At 46.8% G+C, this 13,215-nt stretch overlaps 1 protein-coding gene across 1 annotated transcript in view; it reads right to left on the reverse strand.

The window, feature by feature from the left end:
• Positions 1–13,215, reverse strand: part of LOC139164523 (dimethylaniline monooxygenase [N-oxide-forming] 4-like) — a 224,970-nt gene that overhangs the window by 13,339 nt on the left and 198,416 nt on the right. Inside the window, exon 7 of the mRNA XM_070746780.1 lies at positions 8,609–8,681. Coding sequence (XP_070602881.1) covers positions 8,609–8,681 — 73 coding nt within the window. The remainder of the gene's footprint in view (positions 1–8,608; positions 8,682–13,215) is intronic.

Below are 13,215 nucleotides of genomic sequence, written 5' to 3' on the forward strand. Positions count from 1 at the left end.
TTAATTAAAAAAATAAAATATTAAAATAAAATATTAAAAAATAAAAAATAAGTCCACGCTAGTTCTCTCTCTCTTTCTCTCCCTGTTGCCGGCGTGGTATATGAGAGAGAAAGAGAGAGGCAGAGGTCGGGCGCATTACCGGGAGGTGGAGGCGGCGTGGGGACGCTGGGTGCCGGGGACACCGAGGAGGGGGTGGACGTCAACTGCGGGCGGGAGGAAAGCGAATGCCACGGGGCTGGGCTCGGCTCCCCCCTCGGCTCCCCCCCTTACCAGCCCCGCCGCGGAAGGCTCCATTCTGTTCCCTGAATGGAGACCGCCGGCCGCTCAATCGGGCCGGCAGGGAACAGAATGGAGCCTTCCGCGGCGGGGCTGGTAAGGGGGGGAGCCGAGGGGGGAGCCGAGCCCAGCCCCGTGGCATTCGCTTTCCTCCCGCCCGCAGCCGACTGATCGTGGGCTCCTTCGCAACCTCGGAGAGCTTCCTGGTTTTCGTGAGCTTTCATGCCCTGGAAGCTCTCCGAGGTTGCGAAGGAGCCCACGATCAGTCTCGGCTGCGGGTGGGAGGAAGGCGAATCCCCCGTGGGCTCCGTTACATCTTCCGCTGCCAGCCAGGCCATGCTGGCGGCAGCGGAACAATCGCCTTCCTCCCGCCCACAGCCGACTGACCGTGGGCTCCTTCCCGAGCTCCCTTCCTGAGCCTCCCGTTTTCTCTCCCCCCCCCCTCGCCCCTTCGCCTCCCTGTGTTCCTAGGAGAAGTGCTGGGGATTGAGGCAAGACAGACCTTCTGCTCCTCACCAGCACTTCTCCTAGGAACACAGGGGGGCGAAGGGGCGAGGGGGCGGAGAGAGAACGGGAAGCTCAGCATTCCGTCAGCCGCAGCGCTGGCTGTCAACTTTTCTTTTTAAAACTGGGCAGGAGCTGACTTGCCTCCCCAGTGCTAAAAAGAAAAGTTGACAGCCAGCGCTGCGACTGACGGAATGCTGAGCCTCCCGTTCTCCCCCCCCACCTCGCCCCTTCCGGTTTCGGCGTTCGGCAACGGAGTCCGGCACTGGGGCCATGCGGGGCCGCTCATCCAGGGGGGCATGGACTGGCAAGTCGCCCTCCTTTCTCTTTCTTTCTCTCTCTTATACCACACCGGTAACAGGGAGAGAAAGAGAGAGAGCGGAGGGCACCTTGCCGGTCCACGCCACCCTAGATGAGCGGCTCCGCATGGCCCCAGCGCCGCCCAGGGGTTTCCCCTTTGCCTGGGCGGCGGGAAGACCAAGGGAAGGTTCCTTCAGCCGCCCAACACCTGATCCGCTCCGCAGCATGGCAACGGGGAAACCCCATCTTCGGCTCCTCGCTGCTTCCGCGCTGCGGAGCAGATCAGCTGTTGGGCGGCTGAAGGAACCTTCCCTTGGTCTTCCCCGCCGCCCACACGCAAACTCCACCATCTGCGCATGTGCGGCCATGAAAAAATGGCGCACATGCGCAGATGGTGGTTTTTACTTCCGCATCCAGTATAACGCGGAAATCAGTTAGCGCGGGAGGTCTTGGAACGTAACCCCCGCGCTAATCGAGAGATCACTGTACATATATCGACAGCGGCACGAATAACATTCACGCAGAAATGGAAAGAAAAGACGATACCGAATGACACTGAGGTGTTTAAAAAAATTATAGAGTGTGCAGAACTAGATATGATGACTAAACGTTTGAACAATCAAACCGAAACAGAATTTTATAAAATTTGGGATAAAGTATATGATTGGTGGAATGTTAAAAACAGTATAAAAAATTAAATATATAAGAATAAATGACTATTTTAAAATCATAAGATAGAACTATATAGTTTATATTATAACTAACTTAGAAGTGTTTATATTATCTCCTTCTTGTATTACTAATAATTTGTTTATTGCTTTTTGAGATATATATATATATATATATATATATATATATATATATATATATATATATATATATGTATGTATATTATTTTTCATGATTTTTCTTTAAAAAAACACATAAAGAAACTTAATTAATAATTTTAATTTTAAAAATTTATAACTAAACTTAACGATAATGTAATCTTCAAGTGTGGTTTTCTGCTTAGATCTGATAATAGTTAGAGTTTTTTTATATTTTGTATTAGTTAGACTTCTATGATAAGCGGAGCAATGGTAGCTCCTTAAATGTTCAATGTTGTATGTCTTTGTTTGTTTTCTTTTGAAAACAATAAAAAATATTTAAAAAAAAAAGAATGCCTGATTTAGCAATCTGTCAAGTTACCTAACATGATACAGAAAACTATATAGAAGAATAGGATTGGAAAGGATCTTGGAGATCTTCCAGTGAAACCTCCTGCCTATAGCAGCAGATCCTAGATCTGTGATGGCAAACCTATTGCACACATGCCAGGGGTGGAACCCAGAGCCCTCTCTGTGGATCCGCACACTGTTGCCAGCTGCTCTTCTGGTTTCGGGCGCACATGTGGCCAGCTGGTCTTTGCTGGTGCTGGAGAACCAGAAAATGGCCTGAAAAATGCCCCCCCTAAAAGGCAAGACCACATGCCAACTGGTCTTGGGTTTCCAGTGCTCCAGCATACGTACATGCATGCCTATTCACGCACATGCACACACATTCCTGTTTGGGCACTCGGTGCTGAAAAGGTTCGCCATCACTGTCCTAGATCTTTCTGGGTGGATAGCTATCCAGCCTCTTTTGGAAAACTACAGTGATGGAGCACCCACAACTTCCAGAGGCAACCATTCCAGTGATTAATTGGTCTTACTGTAAATAAATTTCTCCCTAGTTCTAAATTGAAACTCTCTTTAATGATCTTCCACCCATTAATTCTTGTCCTGCTCTCAGTAAGTGAGTCCCTCTTCTCTGTGACAGCTGTTCAAGTATTGGCAGATAATTATCCTATCACTCCTAGTCTTCCTTCTGGTGAATCTTTTTTTCCTTGGATGCCAAAGGACCATGTGGGCATGCAATCCCACATGTGCGAGTGCCCACACCCATAATTCAATGCCTGGGGAGGGCAAAAGCAGCTTCTCCCATCCCTCGGAAGCCCGCTGGAGGCCGGAAATGGCCTGTTTCCCAACTTCTGGTGGGCCCAGTAGGCTCATGTTTTGCACTCACCAGGCTCCAAAGGCTTTCCTGGAGCTGGGGGAGGTCCCTCTTCGGAGAGGGGCAGCATAGAAATCCAATAAATAAATAAAATAAATAAAAATGCCCTCCCCCATCCTCCAAGAGGCTCTCTGGAAGCCAAAAAGGCCTTCCCAGAGCCTTTGTGTGAGCAAAAAACCAGATAGCCGGCACACACATGCACGTTGGAGCTGAGCTACGGCAATGGCTCATGTTCCAGCAGATATGGTTCTGCGTGCCACCTGTGCCACCTGTGCCATTGGTTTGCGATCACTGAGCTAGGGTTTGAGGATGAAATGAAGGCAATGTCATCAGGACATGCTATTTAAAAACTGGAACATGTTCATCCTGTGGTTAGGAGGAATATGAGCTTAAAACCTTAAGCTCATAGTGAAGTGAACCCAGAGGCAGGGTTGGTTTAGAACGGTACTTTTATTCAGCTCAGCATAGGTAAGTGACTTTCAGCGAGTACCGTCTGCTCTGCTTGGGAGAAACTGCTTCTTTTATACATTTGCGGTTCCCGCCAAAGCAAGAGCAGGGCGCGTCTGAGCCAATCAGGAGCGACTTCCTGATTTCCATCTCAGACAGCGCTTTAGCAAGGAACAAACTATTTACAGATACAAGGTAGCCATTACAGGATACAACACCCCTCCCTCCTTAGTTGGATGCATCCATCACGAAAGCCATGTGACGAAGTCGTCCAATCTGTTGGGTCGCCGCGAGGCTCGCTCCGACCTGCGCAGTTCAGTTGCGTCCTCGCTATCGGCGGTGGAGGTTGGCTCGCTGTTGCTCCCCCGGCGCGGCTGGGGCCTGGTTGGGGCTCCGGCCTGTTGATTCGGCCTGGCCGGCACGACGATGACTTCGGAGGAGGACGATGGTTCGGCGTCGCTGGAGGATTCTCCCTGACCCTATAAGTCCATTTGAATGTCTAGTAAATCGGGTTGCGAGTTATAGTCTGTTGGAATGGGAGAGTCTTTGTCAGCGGTTTGCTCCAGGGGGTTTCCCATGCGTTTCCGAATGTGGTCAATGTGCCGTTTCCACATTCGACCATCCTCCAGTTTCACCATATATGTTTTTGGAGCAGTCTGTTTAACAACAATTCCTTTCATCCAGTTTACACCTCCATCAAAATTTTTTACAAATACATTTTGTCCCAAATACATTTGTCTTTCCGGATTTACATATATTGGGTCCTTAGTACAAAACCTTGGGTGTAACCTATACAGTGGGGACCTTAATTTCCTTCCCATTAGTAACTCAGCAGGACTCACGTGCGTGTGAGAGTTTGGGGTAATGTGCTGGGTTAACAAGAACTGGTCCAAATTCTGTTGTACATCTCCTGGGCCTGACCTGCGTAATGCTTCCTTAGCCACGCGAACATAACGTTCCGCCAACCCATTAGCCCAGGGCGAGTAAGGTGAGATGAGTGCATGTCTGACCCCTAGGTTATCTAAAAATAATTCAAACTGCCTGGCCGTTAATTGAGGCCCATTGTCAGACACTAGGATATCGGGGCAACCATGGGTAGCGAACAGTCTGCGCAAAACCTTGATGGTGGCACTTGTAGTTATGTTGTTCATTGCTATGATTTCCACCCATTTGGAAAATGCATCAACCACTATTAGGAAATATTGTGACCCCACTGGCCCTGCAAAATCAATATGGACCCGGGACCAAGGCCCTGCAGGTTGCTCCCACTCTGCTGGAGTTGTTTTGGGGGGGGGGTTAGGCCGTGATTCTTGGCATGGGTCACATTTGGCTACCCAATTTTCAATATCAGCATCTAAACCTGGCCACCATAAATGCCCTCTAGCTAGGCCTTTCATCCTGACAATCCCAGGATGGCCCACATGTAACATTTCAAGTACCTTTTCCCTTAGGCTTTTAGGAACGATCACTCTATCTCCCCACAATAGACAACCTTTTACATATGACAATTCAAGTCTTTTGGTTTTGAAGTCACACAATTCAGGTTTCACAGAGTCATTTTGCCATCCTTTTAGTACACAGTTAACCACCTGTTTTAGGATTGGATCTTGCTGCGTATGTGCAGCCACCTCCCTTGCAGTAGTTAGTGGGTTGTCTTCGAGCTCTATCATTAAGACATCAGCAGAAGGGGCAGGGTCCTCCACTAACTCTGCCATGGGGCACCTACTGAGGCCATCTGCGTGGTTGATGGTTTTCCCCCCTTTATGGATGAGCTCGTACTGGTATCCTGAGAGGAAAAGGGCCCATCTGATTAATCTTGGGGACATAAATGGAGGAGTAGGCTTGTTGGGGGCTAAAAGGCCTAATAAGGGCTTGTGGTCGGTAACCAGTTCGAAACTCCTCCCAAAAAGCTAATTATGAAACTTTTTTACTCCTGCCACTAGAGCTAGAGCCTCCTTATCTAGCTGGCTATAGTTCCTTTCAGTATTGGTCATCGTTCTGGAAAAGAAAGCAATTGGGGCCTCTGTTTTGTTAGGCAAAACGTGAGCCAAGACTCCTCCCACGCCGTACGGGGAGGCGTCGCACGTAAGCCTGATAGGTAGCGAAGTACTATACTGGACTACCACACTTTTAGAAGTCAATAATTGTTTTATTTGTACAAAGGCTTCGTGTTCAGTTCTCCCCCATGTCCAAGGGGTTTCTTTCTGTAGCAAACGGTGTAGAGGCTCTGCTGCTGTTGCCTTCTGTTTTAAAAAAACGGAGTAAAAATTAAGAAGGCCTAAAAAGGCTTGCAATTCAGTCTTATTTTGTGGCTCTGGGGCTTCTCTAATAGCTCTCAGTTTCTCAGTGGTGGGGTGGATACCTTCCTTGTTGATTTTATAACCTAGGAATTCTACACTGTTGGTTCCCCATACGCATTTATCAGGCTTAATTCTCAACCCTTTGTCTTGAAGTCTCTGGAGTACTTCCCTAATCCTTTTGTTGAGCTGTTCTTGGTTTTCCCCTGCAATTAAGATGTCATCAAAATAGGGAATGGCCCCTTTAATCCCTGATAACAATCTTTCCATTATGCTTTGGAATATCCCTGGGGCTATGCTTACTCCAAACTGTAATCTGGTACATTTAAAGGCACCCCTGTGGGTCACAATCGTTTGCGCGTTTGCTGTCGCTTCATCGAACGGCAGTTGCTGATAAGCCTGGGCGAGGTCGATCTTTGCAAACCTTTTCCCTTCCCCCAGGGAGTGCAGGAGTTGTTGTACCACCGGAATGGGGTAAGGGTGGTGTTGGAGGGCCTTATTTAGCATAGATTTATAGTCAGCGCAAACTCTTAAGGAGCCATCCGGTTTTAGAGGGGTGACTATGGGTGTTTCCCATGGTCCCTGCTCCACAGGAACTAAAATGCCTTGGCTTATGAGCTTATCCAGCTGCAGGTCAAGTTTGGGGAGTAGCGGAAGGGGTACCCTGCGAGGTTTGAGCCGGACAGGTGGGACCTTGGGATCGATGGAAAATGAGATAGGGGGCCCTTTATACGACCCCAAGGTGGGGCTAAACACTTCAGGGAACTCTTCTAAAAAGTTAGGCATGCTATCACAGTTAACATTGCAAATACCAGAAATTTCAATTCCTAAAGGTTCCATCCAAGCCAAACCCAGGAGAGAGTGTTTAGCCCCTGTAACAACAATCATGGGTAGGGTACATTTAACATTCTTAAATACGATAGGTACATTCACTTTGCCCAGAACAGAGATTATCCCCCCTTGAAAATCTCTGATTACCAATGAGGTTTGCAATAGCTCAGATTTAGACAGGCTAGGCATGTACAATTTAAGCTTTTCCCACAGCATAATGGTGTATTTAGACCCCGTGTCAAGTTCCATAGAACATGGCTTGTTATTTAAAAGTAAAGAAATAACAATCTTGCCCCCATTTTTTGTTGCCGTGGTATTCACGGAAAATTGAGTGTTACCTCTTGAGTAGTCGCGGTTAGCGGCTGAGTAGTTCTTACGGCTCGAAAAACAGAAAGGTCGGTTTTCTCGCGGTTGAGGTGTTTGATTCTGGGGTCGTTGGTGGCGCGGTGTGGAGAAGGTTTCCTCCGGTGCTGATGCTCTGCAGGCTTCAGCGATGTGGCCGCGTCGGTTGCAGCGGCGGCATATGGCATCCCTGAAGGGGCAACGTTGGCGCTGATGGTTTCCTCGGCAGCCGGCGCAGGGGGTGGCGGGGTGAGGAAGTCTGTGTTGTCTCGGCTGGTCTTGCAGCAGGAAACAGCTGTCCTAGTTGCGAGCTGGTGGGCTGCGGTAATCTGGGTCCTCGGCGCGGGAGAACTTCTTTCTTTTCGTGATCTATCAGCTCTTTAGCAGCGGCGTCGGCGACCTCTGTGGTTTGCGCTAGCTTAATCACTGTTTGTAGGGTCGGTTCGTCTTCGGTGAGGAGTTTGTTCCTGACCGCGGCGTTTCTCATGCCAAAGACTAAGGCATCGGTGAGGCGAGCTTCCGGGTTGTCAAACTTGCATTTCGCAAGCACCGTTCGAAGTCGCGTTGCAAATTGGTTGATTGATTCCGCTTCGCGCTGAGCCATTCTAGAAAACTGGTGCCGGAAAACCATGGCTGGTTTTGTTGGCTTGAAATGGCTCGCGAGCTTGTCTTGTAGGACGTCCCAAGCGACGGATCTTGCCGGCAGCAGGTCAGTGAGAGTCTGGGCGAGGGCGCGGATTTCTGGACCGCAGTAATTTAGGAAGATGGCCCATCTTCGATCGGCGTCGGCGTCCCGTATTCCTGCTGCCTCGAGGAAGATCTCGAAGCTGGCTAGGTAGTCGTCCCAGGAAGTCTTTTCTGGGTCGAAGAACTCAGGAGCCCAGCCGATTTGGAGATTGTTCATGTTGCACGCGTAGTTTCTTTCGTCCGTCGTCGCCAGTGAAGTGAACCCAGAGGCAGGGTTGGTTTAGAACGGTACTTTTATTCAGCTCAGCATAGGTAAGTGACTTTCAGCGAGTACCATCTGCTCTGCTTGGGAGAAACCGCTTCTTTTATACATTTGCGGTTCCCGCCAAAGCAAGAGCAGGGCGCGTCTGAGCCAATCAGGAGCGACTTCCTGATTTCCATCTCAGACAGCGCTTTAGCAAGGAACAAACTATTTACAGATACAAGGTAGCCATTACAGGATACAACACTCATTTTTTCTTTTTAAACCACTCAATGTCAATAGAGGACCAATTGCTGAAATTACCAGGAGTTGAGATACATAGAACTAGATATTATGTTTTTTTTAAAAAAACAGTGTGGATCTTTGTTATGCCCTTTCCAATTTATTTCATTTTTGTGATTTGTTTTGCCTCATCTTATTTTAGGAGCATCATGTCCTCTCTTTATAGAGTTTCTGTCTCTTAACTTCTTCCCAGGAACTTTGCATATATCTTTCAGGGTATTTGCCAGAAGGATACCTTGAATTAATGTTTGTTGAATTTCTGGGTTAACATTCTCCTTTCTAATTCACTAAAGCAGAGAGGCAAAAAGTACCAACTACAGCTTTTAAAATAATATATAACATTTCATACTTTTTAAGGAGCCTTTTCTTCTGCTTAGCAATTTCATTCATCATTCTGTTCATTGGAGGCAGCTTATTAGATCCTGGTAAGGAAAAAAGAAACAGTATGAATGAGTTTTGACCATGACAACTTCAGCGGTTGTTTTGAATTTCTTTAAGAGAAATGTCCTGTTAGGCTCACATTCTGTGGCTAGTCACAATGTTAACTATAAGATAGTCATCTTATTAATCATATTACAGATGTTTAACCAAAGTGTTCACAACCTCTGATGTAGGGAGCAAATTTCTAAGTAATCTGGCCACTAGTATTCTGCCTGTCTGCCTTTTCCGTTCATCCATCCCAGCAACTTTTGAAGTTTCACTCATGTGCCACTACATGTGTAATACAAATAAATCAGTTTCTCATTCAAATTGTTTTCACAACCAAGCACACAAGATATGTATGTGAAAAACAATACTATGTGAACTGAAGATCTTAACTAAGTACTGTTTTTCTGTTATCTTGCACCAATTTATAGATAAAAAAACAACAATATTAAACATCCACAAAACACATAATCTTTCTATATGGGTTCAATTTATGTGTACAATATTGGTTAATACTTATGTTGGATTATACATCAATCATAGCTCTTCTGTGCTACTAATTAATATCTATATCTTTTAAAATCTCTTCGATTTGTAACTATAATCTCTGCTACAAACTAAAGTCCTAATAAACAAATGTATTAGATTTGTATGCCGCCCTGAGTCCCACAGAGTTGGCCTTCTCCGGGTCCCGTCGACAAAACAATGCTATCTGCCGGGACCAGGGCCGCCGATAGACGGGTATTACTGGGAGGGGCGTACCGGGCCCGGGAAAATTGAATAATGTGGGGGGGGGGCGGCGCTTCTCCTGCTGAGCCCAGTCCTCTCCCAGTGGCTTTCGGCTCCTCCCGTCCTCCAGTCCCAGAGTAAAGCGTGCGGCGAAGGTAAGAGCCCCTTCGGGGTGGCGGTTGCAACTTGCGCTTGTGTTAAATTTTGTTTCTTTCCTAAGCAGCCTTCTGTGTAAAAAAATCCATTTGGGAATGACTCGTTCCCAAATGGATTTTTTTACACAGAAGGCTGCTTAGGAAAGAAACAAAATTTAACACAAGCACAAGTTGTAGGCTTCGCACGCGTGTGCCAGCGTCCCTCAAAAGGCCCCCCCGTGCACCCTTTTCCAAGGGCGCGCACGAAGCCGCGGCGGCCCCCCCACGCCTATAACCCCCTCGCGCCGCCATGGCTACTCGCCGCTGCCCTCGCCCGCCCGTGTGCTCTGCCTCTCTTCCCTGCAGCCATTCTTGGATCCCTCCTTCTTCTGCCGTCGCCGCCGCAGCCTTCAGCCCGGCTCTGCTTTCCCGCCCGAGCGCCTCGTGGCTTCGTGGAGGACCTTGCTGGCCCCCACAGTGGTCAGGGTCCCTCAGCGCTGTTGGCGGGTCACTCAGAGTTGACCCACGGCCGGTCTCCTGCCTTTTAAGATCCGCGCTCCGTTTCTTCTCTCAGCAGACTTGCAGTCGGCGGTTTCATGGACACGTCGGATCTTTAATTTTACCTCAGATTGTTTGGTTTTAGCACGTCCCCCGCCCCCCCAAAAAAACCCCACCTGAAGAAGTGGCACCTTAATAAATTATGACAGTCACTTCCCCGGTTTCCCTCTTTATATCTGTACAGTATTTGTATCTGAGTGCCCTCCTGGGGTGAAGCACAGCATCCTACATGAGGAAAATTGCATCCCTTTTTCAGGCCGGGATTGAGCGAAGTTTACACGATGTGAGGGAAGAGAGGGCCGGGAGGACACAGAAGGGAAGGAAGGAAGGAAAAATAGGGAGGGAAGGGAGGGAAAGACGGAGGGGAAGGAAGGGGAAGAGGGAGGAGAAGGAAACAGGAAGAAGAGATAGGTTGGTTGGAATGAAGGAAGAAGGGAAAGAAGGAGAAAGGGGAAGGGAAGGAAGGAAAGGAAAAGAGGAAGGGGGGAAAGGAAGGAAGGAGAGATAGGTTGATTGTAATTGAAAATTACAATTGAAAGTAATTGAAAATTACTTTTGCCAGCCTCCGGAGAACGAGAGAGAGTGAGAGCAATGACAGAACAAGATAGATAGATAGATAGATAGATAGAGAGAGAGAGAGAGAAATAGGGGGAGAAAGAGATAGCAAGAGAAAGAGAACGAGAGAGAGAAAGAGTGTGAGAGAGAAAGCAACAGAGAGAGAGAAAGAAAACAAGAGAGGGAAAGTGAGAAAAAGAGAGAGAGAGAAAGAGGGGGAGAGATAGAGAAAGAGAGAGAAAGAAAAAAGAGAGAGATGAGAGAGGAAGGAAGAGGGAGAGAGAGGGAGAAAGCAAGATAGAGAAAGAGAGAGAGAAAGAAAGTAAGAGATGAGAGAGGAAGGAAGAGAGAGAGAGAGGAAGAAAGCAAGATAGAGAAAGAGAGAGAGAAAGAGAGAGAGAGGAAGAAAGCAAGATAGAGAAAGAGAGAGAGAGAGATGAGAGAGGAAGGAAGAGTCAGAGAGAGGAAGAAAGCAAGATAGAGAAAGAGAGAGAGGGGAAGAAAGAGAGAGAGAGAGAAATGAGAGAGGAAGGAAGAGAGTGAGAGAGAGGAAGAAAGCAAGATAGAGAAAGAAAGAAAGAGATGAGAGAGGAAGGAAGAGAGTGAGAGAAAGAGAAAGAAAGAAAGAGAGAGAAAGAGAAAGAGAAAGAAAGAAAGAGATGAGAGAGGAAGAAAGAGAGAGAGAGAAGAGTGGAAGGAAGAGAGAGAGAAATGATAGAAAAAAGGGGAGAAAAAAAGAGAAATGAGAAAATGATTGAGGCAGAGAATGACAGAAAAGAGAGAGAAACAGAGAGAGAAGTGATTCTTGATTTAAAGCATATGGTAAAAGCACTTAAATAATAACAGAGAAAAAAACCCAGCCCTCACCTGTTTTTATTAATAGCTTTGCTGGTTGTTTTAGTTTTAATAGTAATGGATTTTGTTTTTTTTAAATTATTATTGACAAAATTGAACGGGTCCAAAGACGGGCTACAAGAATGGTGGAAGGTCTTAAGCATAAAACATATCAGGAAAGACTTCATGAACTCAATCTGTATAGTGTGGAGGACAGAAGGAAAAGGGGGGACATGATTGAAACATTTAAATATGTTAAAGGGTTAAATAAGGGCTAGGAGAGAAGTGTTTTTAATAGGAAAGTGAACACAAGGACAAGGGGACACAATCTGAAGTTAGTTGGGGGAAAGATCAAAAGCAACCTGAGAAAACATTATTTCACTGAAAGAGTAGTAGATACTTGGAACAAACTTCCAGCAGGCGTGGTTGGTAAATCCACAGTAACTGAATTTAAACATGCCTGGGATAAACATATATCCATCCTAAGATAAAATACAGGAAATAGTATAAGGGCAGACTAGATGGACCATGAGGTCTTTTTCTGCCATCAATCTTTTATGTTTCTATGTTTCTATTAATTTCTTTTAATAAAAAAGAAGGGATTTATTTATTTATTATTTATTTCTATGCCGCCCAGTCCCAAGTTTTTCCTTATTTCCAGATTGCATTTCTTCTTGGTGAGGTTCCGCCCATTGCTTCTTGTACTACCTTCAGGTGGCATGGAGAATAAATAGATGCCATCTGCTATGTGGCAGCCCTTTAAGGATTGGGAAACTACTATTATATTCCCCCTCAGTTTTCTATCTGTTGAGCTAAACATACTCATTCTCTTAGCCCTTGTTCATAGGATTTAGCCTCTAGGCCAGGGTGTCAAACTCAATTTCATTGAGGGCCACATCAGGGCTGTGTTTGACCTCAGAGGGCCGGGGGAGGGCTTGCCCAGGGTGTGTGGCCATGGTGGGCATGGCACCGGATTTGGGGGACAGTAGTTTTAAAATGGCCGGGGGGGCCCCAGACACTTAGGCTGTATGGGGCCCCAAAATTCCTGATGGCGGCTCTGGCCGGGACCCAGGGGAAGAGCTTTCTCTGTGGTGGCCCCGACCCTCTGGAATCAGCTTCCCCCTGAGATTAGGACTGCCCCTACCCTCCTTGCCTTTTGCAAACTCCTAAAAACCCACCTTTGCTACCAGGCATGGGGAAATTGATTCCCCCTGGCCGTTTTGTTTTATGTTTGGTTTGTTTGGGTTGTATCAGTGTTTTTAAATTAAGAGTTTTAATTGTTCTGCTGTTTTTAATTATTGGATTTGTACTTTGTATGCTTGTTGTGAGCCGCTCCAAGTCTTCAGAGAGGGTCGGCATACAAATCTAAATAAGAATAAGAATAAGAATAAGAATAAGAATAATGGGATGACTATCGTCTTATTTGTCTATATCAGTGATGGTGAACCTTTATTGGTTCATGTGCCAAGAAAAGGGGGGGCATGGAGAAGCACGTACATGCATGCCCACATCCCTAATTCCATGCAGGGACCCCAGATATGTATGCATGACACCACCCTGGCATGCAATGACATGCCCATTTTTTGCTCTCTCCAGCCTTCAGATCCTTTCTAGGTGTCTATGGAGTGCGAAAATGGCCTTTCCACACACCCCGAGGTCCTCCCAAGGCCAAAAATGGCTCATTTGTCAACTTCTTCAAACCGAAAATGGAACTTCCAGT

This window comes from Erythrolamprus reginae, chromosome 3 (assembly GCF_031021105.1).
Source record: "Erythrolamprus reginae isolate rEryReg1 chromosome 3, rEryReg1.hap1, whole genome shotgun sequence".
In the NCBI taxonomy this organism is placed as follows: Eukaryota; Metazoa; Chordata; class Lepidosauria; order Squamata; family Dipsadidae; genus Erythrolamprus; species Erythrolamprus reginae.